Source organism: Plutella xylostella, chromosome 16 (genome assembly GCF_932276165.1).
Source record: "Plutella xylostella chromosome 16, ilPluXylo3.1, whole genome shotgun sequence".
Taxonomy (NCBI): Eukaryota; Metazoa; Arthropoda; class Insecta; order Lepidoptera; family Plutellidae; genus Plutella; species Plutella xylostella.
The window spans coordinates 5,760,080-5,775,995 of record NC_063996.1 but is presented as its reverse complement, the minus strand read 5'-3'; the positions used below and the strand labels follow the sequence as shown (position 1 = coordinate 5,775,995).

Genomic DNA, 15,916 nt, shown 5'->3' with positions numbered 1-15,916 from the left:
TGAGTCATTTATTGACTGGACTAAGGGGGTACGGCTAGGTCACATTCCTATACAAGTTTTGAAACAATAATTATGGTCAGGCAAGTTTTCAAGATAATTAACCCTTAAGGGTATGGTTGCGACTCTTACTACCCTATGTCGTCAGCAACGTATATTATTTTAAAGAAAACAACAGATACACTTAAAGAAAAAACAGATACCTACCTACATTTTGTAATCTAATAGTATAATAATAGTAGATCTTATACACTTTGATAAATCCTAGACAAAAACTTAGTTAATCTAGGCATAGACTAACTAGTTTATTAATCTATGATCTAGGTAAGTAGCAAATTAATATGACCGAATGGCGTAGTGGTTAGTGACCCTGACTACTGAGCCGAAGGTCCCGGGTTCGATTCCCGGCTGGGGCAGATATTTGTTTAAACACACATATTTGTTCTCGGGTCTTGGATGTGCCCGAAAAATAGGCAATAGGCCCGCCCCCTATTACATTGGGACTAACATAACACTCTGGCGAAAAGTGGGTGCAGCAATGCACCTGCTGCCTACCCCGCAAGGGAGTACATTAGTACAAGGCGTGAGTGTGTGTGTTTTTATTTTATTACACACAAACACACACACGCCCTCACGCCTTGTACTAATGTACTCCCTTGCGGGGTTGGCAGAGGTGCATTGCTGCACTAATAAAATAAAATAAATAAAGATTTACACAATTCAAAGCGAAATAAAACAGAATTTTAGAACATAAGAATAAGTAAAACGAATCGTATTCTATTGACGTTCGTTGGCGCGTGTAAGCCGAGCCTAAAGTGGATTTTACTGCGTAGCAGCGCCATCTATTACTGAGTAGCAGAACTAAATAAAAATCTCGGAATAAGTATAGTAAAAATTCCATAGAATAGATGAAAGTCATAGACTACATAGGGAAAAGACAGCTGTCAGTGTCAATTGACAGTTTGTGTCATGATTTGTCATCATACGTGGCCCGCAAAGAAAAATAAATCCGAATTTCATTTCACAGCAATTTTAAACAGAATTCTGTATAATACACGGAATAAACATTTTACACACAAAATGGAGTGCAAATGGACTTCGTCATGGCTAGTTTCCTTAGTAATAGTGGGACTATTGGGCAGTGCAAGTTGCTACACAATAACAGTGGACGCTCATGCCGAAGAGTGCTTCTTCGAAAATGTGGAAGCCGACACTAAAATGGGTATGTTGTAGTATGTTCAGGATGAAAGCACGGTAGCCCTTGTTTTTTATGAATATTATGTTTGAAAGCTATTAGGGGACTATGATTATTCGCCACTTCAATTCTGGATTGGGTTATGTTGTATTGAGTCAATTTCTAACTGAAACTAAATACTCCGGTACACGGCAGATTTTGCCCGAACCTGTAATAATTATCCATAACTGTATATAACCTTTAATTGCAATTGAATGGAAGTTTTTAAAATAAAGTTTTATGGCCTGAACACAACTGACAAATAAATTTTCTGTTTCAGGTTTAACATTTGAGATAGCTGAAGGTGGTTTCCTAGACATAGATGTAACAATAACTGGTCCAGATGGTGTAGTCATATACAAAGGAGACCGGGAGTCCTCGGGAATGTACACATTCTCTGCACATACATCTGGACGGTATACTTACTGCTTCAGCAATAAAATGTCTACCATGACTCCTAAGGTATGTTTTTGTTAAGTACTGGGAAATTAAATACAATTGAAACTTAGGTAGCGAACAGGTTAATCTAAAAATAAACCAACATGTGTAAAAGATCTTGGATAGATATTTTTAACCATTTTTATGATGCATTCTTGGACCTTAAAATTCACACATAATCTGACTGAAATAATCTTCTATTGTAGTCTTCATGCTAATGATGATTATGTTTTAATTTATATTAATTATTGTACTTGTTATGCTAGACTAGTTTAATGGTCTTCAGTAAAATAAAAGTTTATAGGTATTTATAATTTATTATTCTATCTACTTTGTTTGGCCTCTCAAATGAGAGGACAAGGGATATTCTTTACTACTCCAAAGGAGATTGCTTTTAGTAGTGCGAATGCCAATAGTGCCTGTTACACTTTATAATAATAGTTTTTTTCATAAGCAAAGTAAACTGACCTATATTATATTGTTGATAAAACCTCAAAATCACATTCAACAATATATTTTTGCCCCTCCACAGGTGGTAATGTTTAACCTGGAGGTTGGAGACGCCCCCTCCAAGCCGGACGGCAAGGAGGACGAGGCCAACCACAACAAGTTGGAGGACATGATCAAGGAGCTCGGCACCACGCTCAAGACTGTCAAGCATGAGCAGGAGTACATGCAGGTTGGTTAATAATATAGTGTTAGTTGAAAGTTATTGGGTAGAATAAAAAATTATATTCTGCGCATTGTGCATGTACATACAGTCAAAGCCTTTCATTCCCATTTCCTACCATGCTCATTAACTGCATGTTAATTTTTACAGTTTATTTATGCACAAAATTATACATACACAGTTCACAATTTTGGCAGAGCCATGGGCCCGTAAGTTTCGAGGGCTTTACTATAAAATTACAACAAACTTCATAAACCTGAGAGCAAAAATTTATTGTTTAATCATCCGGAATCCCAACCCAAAAGTCACTGTTACTGACCACCAGTTTACAATATGCTTCTTATTTACATTTTGTTTTTATCTTCCAGGTCCGAGACCGCATCCACCGCGCCATCAACGAGAGCACGAACTCGCGCGTGGTCATGTGGTCCATCTTTGAGGCGTCCGTACTGCTGGTCATGACCGTCGGACAGGTCTACTACCTAAAGAGGTTCTTTGAGGTGCAACGAGTAGTATAAAACCTTTTTATTGAGGGGGAAAGCTTTTTGTTTCAATTTCTAACTGGCCAGAAATCAACCGGCTAAAGTGAATGAATGTTATAGAGAAGTGAAAATGGGTTTATAAATGAAATTCTGTGATTATAATTTTGATGATTCCTTTCCCCTTCAAGTTTAACTTCGCCCAAAGTACTTCCTATCCCATTAAATAGCACCTCGATGGTCGATGAAACAAATTCAGTTTCTTAATTACTGTTAAGTCTGTTCATTCATTGGACACCTGTGTAAATAAAGCATTCGAGGTCATGTCGCTATAATATAGTAGATATCATCCCATGCAGTATTTGTAAGAGTTCGACGCACATTGAAATAATATATTTATGTAATATAAATACTTAATATTCTCTGATCATCACACTAATGGATCATCGGCCGAGGTGCGTGTGTGTGCGAACATGATCTGAACATGTGCAAACTACCTTGCGAGATGTATGTAGTTGTGTTTTGAATAAAAGTAAATTAATAATGTTTTACAATATATTACTTTTTTATTTACTTCCCGACGATTCTATCATACGTAACAGTAACAGACAGGCACTATAAAGTTATAACATTTTCATATAAACACATAAATTTTCAATTTGTAATGTTTATCATTCATAATAAAATTTCAAAAACACTAGCACCTACACATTTATTCGAGAATCATTCTGCCTTCTGCGGAAAAAGTCTAGGACTTAATAAATATTTACAATTGATTTTTATCATGATTTATAATCAGCTCATGGCATTGTATTCCGGCAGTTATAAATGTAAGTACTATCCCATGCATGACAGGAATGCAGTTCCATATATGTATACAGTCCCAAAGACGCCATGATTTCCATGTAGGGTGACTACTACGCGTGTCTACACATCAAAGCTCGCCCTACCGGCCGAACACTTTTCATTATGATTTATCGTGTGTCGGCTTTGGTGTGTAAACGCCTTATAACGCCTAGTACGGTCGTCCGATGAGGTATGCGGTGACGACGGCGCCGGGCTCCAGCTGGGTGGTGGTGTCGGTGGCGCCGGGCAGCTGCAGCAGCACCGTCGCGCCCGCCGAGTTGAGGAGCCGGCTGCTGCTCTGTGGGCAGAGGAATAACGTCTAAACACGAAATCACGATTTTTATTTAAATACCTGCGCAAGCACGCCGTGGACCCTAAGAATTTTTGCTGATAGGACGCTCGGTCGCGAGGACGCATACGAAATTCCAGCTTAAGGTTTCGTGAATACTGGAATACTGTACTGGACCGCACGGGGTGCGGCTAATTACTTATAGTTAAAAGTTTTGTCAAAACAAGCCATTAGGTTTTAACTTTTACGATTTCATCTGTCATTTGTCTCACTCACTTGATTAGGCATAATCAGCGTAGCTTTAGGCAGGTCATCAGTGGTGGGATACCGCAATGTCGCCCGTGCGTACTCCGGTCTAGCGTCCAGAGCCGCCGCGTGAGCTAGCCTCACTCGGATGGCGAGGAAGGGCGGTTTAGGTGGCAGCACTGAGCGATAGCCCCGCGCAACATCCGTGTCCCAAAACAACCCATTAGCCCCTTCTCCCACTACGCGACTCTCAAGCGACGCGAATGCGACGCAATATTTGGCGAGTCAACGACGCGTCGAACACCCATTTTTATAGGCGATCGTGGGTTGCGTCGCAGAGGCGTCTCTTGTGAATCGCGTAGTGGGAGAAGGGGCTTAGGTTTGAACTTTTAAGGCTTTAATCTGTCATTTCTCTCACTCACCTGATTAGGCATGATCAGCGTAGCCTTAGGCAGATCGTCCGTAGTGGGATACCGCAGCGTCGCCCGTGCGTACTCCGGTCTGGCATCCAGGGCCGCCGCGTGAGCCAGTCGCACTCGGATGGCGAGGAAGGGCGGCAGGTGGCAGCACTGAGCTATAGCGTCGCTAAATATCCATCGTGGCCGAAAACAAGCCATTAAGTTTGAACTTTTACACTTTCATCTGTCATTTGTCTCACTCACCTGATTAGGCCAGTGTAGTAGGATACCGCAACGTCGACCGTGCGTAGGTACTCCGGTCTAGCGTCCAGTGCGGCCGCGTGAGCCAGTCGCACCCGGATGGCGAGGAAGGGCGGCAGGTGGCAGCACTGAGCGAAACCACCGCACAATATCCATCCATCGTGTCCCAAAACAAGCCATTACATTTGAACGCTTACACTTTCAACTGTTATTTGTCGCACTCACCTGATTAGGCATAATCAGCGTAGCCTTCGGCAGGTCATCAGTAGTGGGATACCGTAGCGTCGCCCGTGCATACTCCGGTCTAGCGTCTAGGGCCGCCGCGTGCGCTAGTTTCACTCGGATGGCGAGGAAGGGCGGCAGGTGGCAGCACTGACGCAGCGCGCGGAGTAGGAATAGGTGCGCGCAGACGTAGGCGGATACGGGGTTGCCTAGTGGAAGAAGGATAAGTATGAAACGTAATGTTTAGCACTCTGAAACTACAGTGATGAACGAACCGATAAGTGGGTCAGTAGTCAGTAGGTACATATTTATGAACGAACGCCATAACTGTCTCAGCTGCGCGTTTAAAAACTGCTCTAAAAGGCTACTTGATCTACCGTAATTTTAGTAAGTAGGTATAAGCGCAGGATAGTCGAAGGTTTGTAATTTAGGTCTGGCTTGACTTAGAAAGACTTATGGCGTGACGTCAACGTCTCTAAAATCGGTTTGTAGGTAAGTAAGTCAAAAAAATATAAATGAAACTCACCAGGCAAAGCAAACACATATTTCTTCCTTCCCTGAAACTCGCACGTCGCAAACGTACTAGGCTTTCCCGGCTTCATCCTCACTCGGCCGAAATGCAACGTGGCCCCGAAGTCCTTCACCAGGACCGGTTTAAGTAGATCCCTCTCGCCCATAGAGACCCCTCCGGTGCAGACCAGGATGTCGGCTTGGCTTAGACTGGTCGAGATGGCTGATACTAGCTTTGTTGGCTCGTCCTGTGCTATGCCGCAGTCTATGCTGTCAAAGCCGTGTTCTCTGAAAAGTTTAAAATCATGGTCAAATTACGTAAAGGCATATACACCGGATACTACTTTCACCACAGTGCCAAACCCTAGTCGAGCCGTATTTTTCACCGACATCTAGAAGAAACTTGAAGATACTTGAGCATCATCCACAGAATGGTGCGGTAGCAGTCACGTAATATGCAAAGGATAGAAAGACCGTGCTCTGCTGGACTTAGGCCTTTACCAAGAAACACCAGAGGCTACCTGTCCATATTCTTCCGTCCAGCGGGAGGGCGTCCCACGACACGTGCCGGTACTCACTTGAGCAGCACGCGCAGCATGGTGCGGTTGGAGTCGCGCACGTGCGCCGGCTTCAGCTGCAGCTCCGACGGCTCCTGCAGCTCATTGCCCGTCGACATCAGCGCCACCTGGCGACAACATTCATTACATTATTATATAATTTTTTTTATTACATGTTTATTTTAAAACATCATAAAACAGGTCAGACACAATACATATCTAAGTAAATATGTTATTTAACAAACAATCAAGTGACTAACCCTTAAGGATATGATGACAGCATGCTATACGTTATTTATATTAAAGTATTTAGTCCTAGCTAATATGTTTTTTTTTTCTCTATACTTTAATTGTAAAGAAAAAAATCCTTACTAATATTATAAATGCGAAAGTAACTGTGTCTGTCTGTCTGTCTGTTACTCTTTCACGCCAAAACTACTGAACGGATTTGAATGAAATTTGGTATACATACGGTCTAGACCCTGGGAAAGAACATAGGCTACTTTGTATCCCGGTATTCCCACGGGAAAACTTTTTAAGGCGAAGCGAAGCGCGCGGGCACAGCTAGTTATAAATAAATACACTTGTCCAAAATTAGTAATGTACATGCAGATCTTCACTACGTTACTTATCTTTTAAATTTAATGTAAATACTTAGTTTTTTTTAAAGGTGTGGAGGTTTGCAAATATATCTATTGGCCCATGATTTATTTTCTCATTATATAGACGACACATATTAAGGAAAGGTTCATGAAATGCCCTTTGAGTTCGACAAACCGGTAATTCGAAGGTTTTGAGTTTTTTTACTTGTCTGCATTGTGTACTGCGAGGAATACTAATTTTTATTTGTTCTAAAAGAGTCGTGTTTATTTGTCCATTTAATATCGTATGTAGAGTAAATTGGCAAGTTGACATTCGACGTTATTCGAGGGAGGTTATTTTAAAGTGTTGAAGTCTTGATTGGTAAGAGTTACAAATGTAATTTAGTTTAAATCGGTAAGATATAATTCTTAAAAATCTAGCCTGAATATTTTCTAACGATTTAGTATGGATACTATATATAATACGGATTCCAAACTACAGAGCAATATTCTAACTTACTGCGAATAAAACTATTAAATAGAGTGATCAAAGACCGGGGATCTCTGAAATCAGTACTGAAACGAGATAAAAAACCAAGAAGCTTGTTGCATGACGAGATAAGGTACTCGTAATGCTTTCTGAAATTCAATTCATTATCAAGAATGACTCCTAAGTCTCGTATAGAGTTTACATCTTCAAGCTTTTGACCGCCTATGTTAAATACAAAATCTTTTAAGTCATCTCGTCTCGTTTACTATCTCATAACAAAGCATTTTGCAACATTTAACTGCATTTTGTTAACTGAACACCAATTAGACAGTGAATTCATGTCAATAAGGCATTTGTGTAGATTTACGCCAGTTAAATACTGAACTATGTAGCGGTTAAAGGGTATTCTGGCTAAAGCGCCGAGTTCTCGATTGCAGGCCGGTTACATATTTGTTCTTGTGTTATGTTTGTGTCCGAATGCTTGCCATCTAGTGGTTCATCCTTTTGGAGCATGCAGAAAAGGAATGGTAGGAATGGTGTTGTTACCTTTGGTTTAGACCGAACAGTAACATTCTGGTAGCCAGCGCCGGCCAGCACGCCGATCATGGCCGCGTCCAGAATCGCCCCTGCGGACAAACAAACAAATAAATATTTAGTATTCATATTATCTAAACCAAATACATACCTATGTCTTCTTCTTGGCGTCTCGGTGACAAAAACTAGAACTATAGACTAGGGTTCATCACCGTGATGAAAGGATTGCCCAGTCAGATTAGAGTCTGTCACTGACAGCGTGACAGCTCATGGTGCTTCGAAAGTTGATAAGTCACTCGAGGCCAAGCCATATTTCACAGCACATACAGCAGGATTCCTCATATACGAAGACACCCATAACGAGTAAGGCGTAAAGTTTGGAAATAATGATTGAATTTGAGTTGGGAGTTTCTATTTATTGCAGGTGGATTCCATACAAGTCCTGTTTCTTGCACTACTAGCGCCATCGGTAGTGCGCAGTGGTAGAGTAGTAAGTAGTGGTAGAAATCGGTACTTCGTGGCTAGTAGTCTAACTAAACCATATACCTTTATCAGCTAGTACGGCGCCCATGGCGATGTCGCAGCCGATGGGGCGCACGTCCTGCTGCGGGCGCGGCGGCACCACCACCTCCACCTCCAGCTCCGTCTGACCGTCCTCTGATGCTGAGACCAGCTTCGTGTCTTCCACCTGGAATATTCGGTAAAGAAAGTTATGGGTGACAGCTGGATAGTGTATCATTGGACCGGGGATATTGGCGAAACATGGATGGTCAGTCGGTCCAGTCAGATTTGTTTGTCAGGGACAGTATAGTCTCTCTGACTTTCTCTCTTCTTTCCTACTAAGGGCCCATGTTGTATCCAGAACATCCTCGCCAACAAGGCAGCGCCGGCATTAAGAGACAGGTGGCTGTTGTGTCCGTACTCTTTAAGTATAATATTAGCGACCCACAGGTAACCAATAACATCATACCTCAACAACACAATCAGCTCTCGCCGGCAACGCAGCGCCGGTATGGAGAGAAAGATGGCTCTTGTGTCCATCATAGCGCACCAACAGCATCATACACACCTGGACAACACAATCGGCCCGCGCCGGCAAAGCAGCCCCAGTATTGATCCGTACACACTCGCCGAAGCTGAGCGGCATGGTGGGCGCGTCGCCGGCCGTCAGCGCGGCGCGCACGCGGCGCACGCCCGCGCCGTCCGAGCTGATGCACGCGTAACCTGTGGGGTGCGGGGATAGGGGTTACATCACTTAATTAGTCACAGACGGTTTAAATATAAAGAGCTTATGTATGCGTAGCCGTGGGGTGTGGGGATAGAGGTTGTATTCAATCGGCCACATCACAGTCGAAATCCATATGAAGAGCGTATAGATGCGTAGCCTGTGCGGTGTGGGGATAGGTTACATTGGCTTGGCCATTGACGGATTAAATATGAAGATCTTATGCATTCGTAGCCTGCGGGGGCATGGGGAGATATTAAATGAATGTTACCATTTACGGATTCACTAGATTTTATACTATTCAACGAGGCATGGGGATTAGGTAGTGGCTGGTAGTAGGTACAATCAGTGAATGCGACTATTCATCATCTGAACCTCATACCAGCTTTGCGCATGCACACGCATGTAATGGATGTCGTTGTAAATTTAGAGAAGCTTAAAGGATATCGAATATCGCGCTCGCGACCTTAGGCAAATGTTTATAGTAGGCATATCTTACGGTCGTGATAAATTGTATTATACCTAAAGTATTTTAAAAATAATCTCGGCCAATGTTTCAGTCAATGCCCTCACAAAGAGTATCAGTGGTTGTTGTTCCCACGTGCGTCCCCAATGAGAACTAATTATGATCTCGACGTAAACAAATGACGATCACGTTGTATCGTCGATGCAGCGAAGTGAAATGGCAATGAAGTGCAATGAATGCAGGTACAGTGGCGGACACGGTAATAGGAACACTTCTGCACGACAATGAAGAGGCCATTGCTTTGTACCTAGTGCAAGCTGGTTTTGTATGATTCTTTGATCGTGTTTATCCGTCTTTTGTAGAGGTGCCTTTCAGTTACTTTGTCTAAGTATTACTTCCATATTTTTGTGTGTATTTAGAAGATACCTACAATACCTACACGTTAAACGACACAAATTAACAGTTCTTAATTCATTCCTAATTAACAGGTGTCAAATGTGTGAATTAGGTATGCCATGAAAATATTAAGTAAATTAACATTTACTTTGGAACCACCTGTGTGTGGCATAAGAATGAATTTTCATAATTTTTCCGGCTATTAGCTTTCTACTAATGAAACAGGAAGCTGGGCCTGGGCGTGATGTTTACTGTTTGTAAATACTATTAACATAACATACGGTACCTACATAACTAATTTTACCTCTTATTTTATTATCATTTAAATATGTAGTACCTACATAGGTGTGTATAAATTCATACATACCATCTTTCATAGAAGCCGGAAACGGTGGCATGGGTTCCTTCGCGTAGATCGCCTCCGCCACCACGCGGCCGAGACTGTCCCCTATCGGCACAACCTCAAGGCTCAAACTCCATTGCTGCATCACTTCATCAATTATCGCAAACGCTTCCGACATGTCCACCATTGGAAAAGGAGACTCTCTCGGCCTAAATGCTACCTTTGATATGTCCACACAACTATTCGCCATCCCATGCTTGTGGTGGCACACAAAGCCTTGCACCTTGTCGTGAGTTCCTTTCACTTCAATCTCATCATTGGTTAATAGTCCAACTGCATGGGAAAGCACTGGTTTGACCACCTCAAAGCATTCTGTCACTGCTTTCTTGCTGCCAGGAAAGTTGATTATGAGTGTTCTGTTGCGAATTCCTGCTACAGACCTAGATAGCATAGCCATGGAGGTCTTCTGCAGGCTATCTATAGTCATGGCTACAGATATAGCTGGGACGTCTCTGTGTATGACAGCTTTAGTGGCTTCGGGAGTGACATCCCTGCGGCTTAGACCCGTGCCCCCTGTTGTCAGGACTAAATCTACATTTGCTTCATCTGAGAAGTATAATAGTTCTCTCTCTATGATGTCCTTTTCATCTGGGATGACAATAGTGTGAAGGGTGGCGTCAGGGAACAGTTGTTTGGCGAAACCAGCAAGGGTAGGCCCCGATGTGTCCTTGGCTGGATCAGTGAAGCATGAGTCACTTACTGTGACTACTGCAATGGCCTTCACCATTTTGGAACCTGTAAAATAGGGATATAAGTAGAAAATAACTTTATAGTCTTCCATAGTGTATTATCAGATATTATGTAAGTTGGTTAAGTTTAAGAGTAGAGTTTAGAAAAGCTGGTTTGAGGTATTATCTCATAGTCATCCACTGCTGTACAATTTGTACAGTACAAAGGTTATTCCAAGGAGCACTATAACCTGTCCTCTACCTTCCTCAGCAGATACTGCTACTTGTTTATGGTTTATTAATATTAAATTATTACAGTACTTTGCTACAATGTCAGAAGTTCAAAGAAATTAATGTTTTATTCACTGTTTATACATAATATAAGTATATACACGCTCATGCTTTAAATCATACCCAAGTAGATGATATTAGGAATTTGAAACTACCTCCTTATAATCTGTTCCACTCTTACTTTCATACTTACTAAGAAAGGAATTCAATTTCAATTTTCATGCTCCAATTAGGAGGCTGCCAAAGGACGCGATAACACGGATATTTATAGTCTTATGTTTACATAAACACTGTGTCAAGTCAGTACATAAGAATCAACAAATAAACACTAAAAATACTTACAGGTTTAGGCCGCAACGAGTTGGAAGTTGGTTGGAAGACACGTGGGCAACGACTATTTTTTACTAGGTAATGTGGACCTTACGGACCTTTGATAAGATATTTGATAAATATGAAAACAAACGAAATAAATTAGAGGAAAACACCGGCCCGCACTACGTCGCGTCGGAAAACAAATGACAAACGAGGACACTAGTGACAGTGACAGCTGATAGCAAACATATGATTTTGACATAAGTGCACGTGTGCCAACATGACGGATTTAAAATGTGCGTTTCAAAACTAACTTACAACTTTATACATTAAAACCGTAATATATGAAAATATTCATTTATTAATAGTATAAAAATAATAATAACTTAATTTATCACACACTTCTTATAAAATTTAATACATTTTTATTAATTTTAACCTACTATAATAACAACATGATGCGAAATAAATAACCTCTTCATCTTCACCTATAAAGTAAACATTCAAAGCCAAACTCTTCATCACAACAAAAAGGCCTCATATTTCTTAGCAACCTCGTCCCTTGCCTCAATGTTCATAGGCAAGCTGGCACAATGGTCCATGACTCGCTGGAACGGGGTATACTTCCGCAGCGCCCGCGCGTGTCCTATGATGAGTAACTTGTGCTTCGCTCGAGTCACGCTCACTGCCAGGCGGCGCTGGTCGTTCAGTACTTCGCCCTCCTGGAAAAGAAGATGGGCATAAAAATCTGTGCAGGTGCTGTGCTGTATAGATCTAACAGTAACAAATAGGTACTGTTAGATCTATAATCGATCAGTACATTATAACGGAAATGTTTTAGGTCAAGTCAAGGCTTTTGGGCTCGCCTCTCTGTCCCTGACATGAGAATCGGACTCCTTACTTTATTGAGCCACCATCTTTCCATCTCAATGTGCCACCACCACCCGATTTAGGTACACAACCACCCCCTTTATCATTACCCATACATTTTATTTGTACCTACACATGAATTAGATTAAGTTTTTTGTAATTTTGTCCATGTTTTTTGTGTACAAATAAAGAATACATATCTATTCTATTCTATACCAACCTTAACTTTCTCATCCGCTCCCTCATCACTTCTTGTGCACGAGTACAGTATGACCGACTTATCCTTGCCCTGGAACTGGTCGACGGTGCTGACATCTGGCGCGGCGGTGTAGTTCAGTCGAGCTACAGCGCGTCGCAGTAATGCTACTTGGTCGCGGTACGGCGCTATTACGCCTATGTCCTGTGGACTTACGCCTCCCTGGGAGAATAGCATTATGTTTAATTATTATATAAAAAAGTAGGAAGCAAATTTTAATTTTCAAGGGAACCCTAATCACCTACCGGCATTACTCCTAGTTTAGGTTACTAATTGTAAGAAACATTTGATGTCAAATAAATATACATTTGAATTTTAAAGATCTCAAGAATAGAGCGGATTACATCACACGCACGCACAAATTTAACATACTCATAGCAGTATTCTCTTACCTTTTTAAAAGCCTCAATGAGTGCTAAAACCACGCATGCCTCCATCCTATTGGTGCAGGAGCGGTCCTTGCTAGCTGTCTCTGTCGCACCCATGTCAATGAAGAGAGCGGCATCATCTAGGTGTGGACTGCACGCTTTTACAAGCCACGACTCTTCGCCGTAGACGGTTGATATTTTCTGTTGAAAGTGTAGGTAATAGTTAATGATATCATGAAATTTGTCGACCATAGGCTCGCGAGTCGTATAGCGAAAACATAAAAAACAGACTACGCGTGTGCTACAAAAGAAATTTCCTAACGATGTTTTCCTTCATCATTTCATTACTCATAACCATATGGGATGACATTTTGTAAATTTAGAATCTATCGGTAAAGGCGTTGGTGATATAAAGCGGCCAATACCTCAAACTAAACGACACACTAGAGCCACTAATCCATTCATTCAAGTTTCACGATCGTGTTCGCTTGTCGTCAGCGCATACAAATACGCCATATCCTATCCCAGAACCAAGACAGAAAGAGACAACAAACCTTTAAATCTACTGACACAGTGCTCCCCGCCACCTCTTCACTCGCACACTCGAGGCCGCCGTTGTAAGCCACCTCATTGGCTAATTTAGCCAGAGTTTTGTTCATCCGGTACTGGAGACGCAGCGAGAATGTTGAGGCGGGCGACTGCAGGCGGTGGAATAGACTCTCTTCCATGCCGAGGCGTCTGCGAAGGTATAAAAACTTATTAGCCTTATGTAGAAATAACTTGATTTTTCCAGCGAACAAAGTTTTTTTCTTTTTAGAATTCTGTATAGTATTGTATTGTATCTATTCAGTAACAATTTACATTGTAATTGAAATTTAATATTAAATCATAAAATTAAACATTCTATATCAAATCCGATGACATACTCATAAAAATATGGTTTATATGAATTTGCAGATATACCCTCCTACATATTTTAGAGGGTGATCCCTCCCCTTTAATTAATTAAAAGACAAGGATTAATCGCGGCATTTTGTATGAAAACTTGAACAGGCAGCGCCACGACACAATGGACGGAATGACTATAATATTATGTGGTACCATCGCTTCATGTCACCCTAACCCTTATACTTCGACAATAAGGTTCATAATGACCTGGCGGCGCGGCTCCGCACCACGGGCGGCAGTTGCTCCGGGTCCCCCACCAGCACGAATCTCTTCGCTGACAGCAGAGGTCTGAGCACCGTGCATTGCGGCACCTGAAAAACAATTAAAATTTAGTCAAAGCTGTTTAAGTAAAAATTATTGGCGCTGTAAACTGCCTTTACTTCGCCTTTAAAAGTACTTGGTATCTGTGAAATGTGCACTTTTGCTATGACTTTATTGTAAGTAACTGTCAACATGAAAGTGTATCCCTTACACAAGGCGTAAAGCTAGAGTACAATGTATCTAGCTTTACAGCTAATGTAGTACCTCAGATAATCAGTTACTGATTATCTGAGACTTTATGTTGGCAAATCTACTAGCTTGCTAGCTTACTAACACTAGCTGGCTATGCTAGCTTGGAAAACTGGCTGGGCATAAAAACGACATATAATATTTACTTGTGTAGCCTCGTCCACGACGCAGACGTCGAACGCGGTCCGCGCCAGCAGCGCGTGCGCCGCGCCCAGGCACGTCACGCCCACCACCTCCTGTCGAGGGAAATTTATCTGTAACAACTGGTTCATAAAGTACACTTTTTCAAAGCACGTATGATGACTTTTGAATTGATAAAGCAGAGATGAAGTGTCGGATAAGGTCTCTGATCACCTTATTCAATGGATTTTGCAGGTACTACATAAATAGGTATTTTCAGTTCATGAATTTCAGTACAAAACTACAAAGTGCTCTTACGGAGACGGACAGAACATCTTGATTCTTGCACTCTAATTAATTATACTGCCCCATTCCAAATCAACATTACTGCTAGCGCTCTATGATGCCATAACGGGTACGTTGATAATCCCTGTCTTTTTACTATTGTTACCCATAATTTACTCGTGATAGTAAAATATATATACATAGAAGGAAAAATTAGTGTCTGCTGGCGATTCATTCCTCTCTAGTCACTTTTACTGAGTCGTAAGAACAATAACTATAATGGGAGCTTACCATAGAGTCATAGAGCTCGGCTAGTTTCTCCGGAGTGTCACAATTAGCCGCTAGCGTCTGTTCGCAGCGAGGCAGCAGCGAGGCGGCCACGCGAGCAGATGAACCAAGACGCAGTATCTTCAGAGTTGACGGCAATCTGTTGATTCGATTATAGATAGATAGATTGAATATTCTTTATTTGTACGCAAACAGAAAAAATAATAACAAAGCTTACACTTGGCTTACACACAACACATAGGTACAAAAATGGCAGATATAATAATTATAGTCGCTATTAGTATTTGGAGAATAGATAGAGCTTGATGTGAAAAAGAGTTTGATTAATGATGCGACCATTATTGATTAATTACGTGAGCACAAATGTACAGCGAAAAGTGGGTGCCTTACGAGTTATCTCTGACTACCCCTATGGGGATTACAGTCGTGAGCATTATTATGTATGTATGTAACGACAGAAAAATGGGACAAATTTTCCAGGTGATCTAAATCTTGTGGGGGAACGAAATAAGACTATTAATGCTCTAACCTGGTTAAAACGGTGTCGACGGCAGAGTGCGTGTGCGCCGTGACCAGCACTCGCTGTTTGAGCGCCACCAGCATCTGTATCAGCACGCTTATCGTTTGAGTTTTACCTGTAACAACAAATAAACCAATGTCTCCAATCTTTAACTTTTCATTCTTCTGTTTTCTACGGAATAACCACTATATCCCATTCCACGGGAAAGACATCTGATACAAACAAAAACTACCCTTAT

The 15,916-nt window shown here is 41.6% G+C and overlaps 4 protein-coding genes across 4 annotated transcripts; 1 reads left to right on the top strand and 3 right to left on the bottom strand.

Moving 5' to 3' along the window:
* Positions 1 to 957: 957 nt before the first annotated feature.
* LOC105394809 (transmembrane emp24 domain-containing protein 2) lies at positions 958 to 3,374 on the top strand. The gene is made up of 4 exons (XM_011566728.3): positions 958 to 1,219; positions 1,512 to 1,693; positions 2,202 to 2,348; positions 2,708 to 3,374. The coding sequence occupies exons 1-4, from the start codon at positions 967 to 969 to the stop codon at positions 2,855 to 2,857; spliced, it is 732 nt and encodes a 243-aa protein (XP_011565030.3). The 5' UTR covers positions 958 to 966; the 3' UTR covers positions 2,858 to 3,374.
* Positions 3,360 to 11,569, bottom strand: LOC105384005 (gephyrin). Its single transcript, XM_048626252.1, has 9 exons — positions 11,544 to 11,569; positions 10,207 to 10,977; positions 8,822 to 8,976; positions 8,299 to 8,440; positions 7,765 to 7,844; positions 6,169 to 6,275; positions 5,607 to 5,878; positions 5,084 to 5,289; positions 3,360 to 3,962 (listed from the first exon to the last, which is right to left on the bottom strand). The coding sequence occupies exons 2-9, from the start codon at positions 10,967 to 10,969 to the stop codon at positions 3,834 to 3,836; spliced, it is 1,854 nt and encodes a 617-aa protein (XP_048482209.1). The 5' UTR covers positions 10,970 to 10,977; positions 11,544 to 11,569; the 3' UTR covers positions 3,360 to 3,833.
* Positions 11,570 to 12,034: 465 nt separating this feature from the next.
* On the bottom strand, positions 12,035 to 13,124 carry LOC125489729 (DNA replication ATP-dependent helicase/nuclease DNA2-like). Its single transcript, XM_048626568.1, has 3 exons — positions 13,032 to 13,124; positions 12,604 to 12,801; positions 12,035 to 12,235 (listed from the first exon to the last, which is right to left on the bottom strand). Exons 1-3 carry the CDS (start codon positions 13,122 to 13,124, stop codon positions 12,035 to 12,037), a joined length of 492 nt encoding a protein of 163 aa, XP_048482525.1.
* Positions 13,125 to 14,551: 1,427 nt separating this feature from the next.
* On the bottom strand, positions 14,552 to 15,761 carry LOC125489728 (DNA replication ATP-dependent helicase/nuclease DNA2-like). The gene is made up of 3 exons (XM_048626567.1): positions 15,688 to 15,761; positions 15,162 to 15,297; positions 14,552 to 14,701 (listed from the first exon to the last, which is right to left on the bottom strand). The coding sequence occupies exons 1-3, from the start codon at positions 15,759 to 15,761 to the stop codon at positions 14,552 to 14,554; spliced, it is 360 nt and encodes a 119-aa protein (XP_048482524.1).
* Between the last annotated feature and the right edge of the window lie 155 nt (positions 15,762 to 15,916).

Coding starts and splice junctions, on each gene's coding strand:
- LOC125489728 (XM_048626567.1), bottom strand. CDS start 15,761: ATGCTGGTGGCGCTCAAACAGCGAGTGCTGGTCACGGCGCACACGCAC. Junction 15,298..15,687: donor GTCGACACCGTTTTAACCAG/GTTAGAGCATTA, acceptor TCGAATCAACAG/ATTGCCGTCAACTCTGAAGA. Junction 14,702..15,161: donor CCGAGCTCTATGACTCTATG/GTAAGCTCCCAT, acceptor TTCCCTCGACAG/GAGGTGGTGGGCGTGACGTG.
- LOC105384005 (XM_048626252.1), bottom strand. CDS start 10,969: ATGGTGAAGGCCATTGCAGTAGTCACAGTAAGTGACTCATGCTTCACT. Junction 6,276..7,764: donor CTGTTCGGTCTAAACCAAAG/GTAACAACACCA, acceptor TGTTGTCGCCAG/GTGGCGCTGATGTCGACGGG. Junction 5,879..6,168: donor ATGCTGCGCGTGCTGCTCAA/GTGAGTACCGGC, acceptor TAAACTTTTCAG/AGAACACGGCTTTGACAGCA.
- LOC105394809 (XM_011566728.3), top strand. CDS start 967: ATGATTTGTCATCATACGTGGCCCGCAAAGAAAAATAAATCCGAATTT. Junction 1,220..1,511: donor GGAAGCCGACACTAAAATGG/GTATGTTGTAGT, acceptor TTTCTGTTTCAG/GTTTAACATTTGAGATAGCT. Junction 2,349..2,707: donor ATGAGCAGGAGTACATGCAG/GTTGGTTAATAA, acceptor TTTATCTTCCAG/GTCCGAGACCGCATCCACCG.
- LOC125489729 (XM_048626568.1), bottom strand. CDS start 13,124: ATGGGTGCGACAGAGACAGCTAGCAAGGACCGCTCCTGCACCAATAGG. Junction 12,802..13,031: donor TCATTGAGGCTTTTAAAAAG/GTAAGAGAATAC, acceptor CTATTCTCCCAG/GGAGGCGTAAGTCCACAGGA. Junction 12,236..12,603: donor GAGCGGATGAGAAAGTTAAG/GTTGGTATAGAA, acceptor CTTCTTTTCCAG/GAGGGCGAAGTACTGAACGA.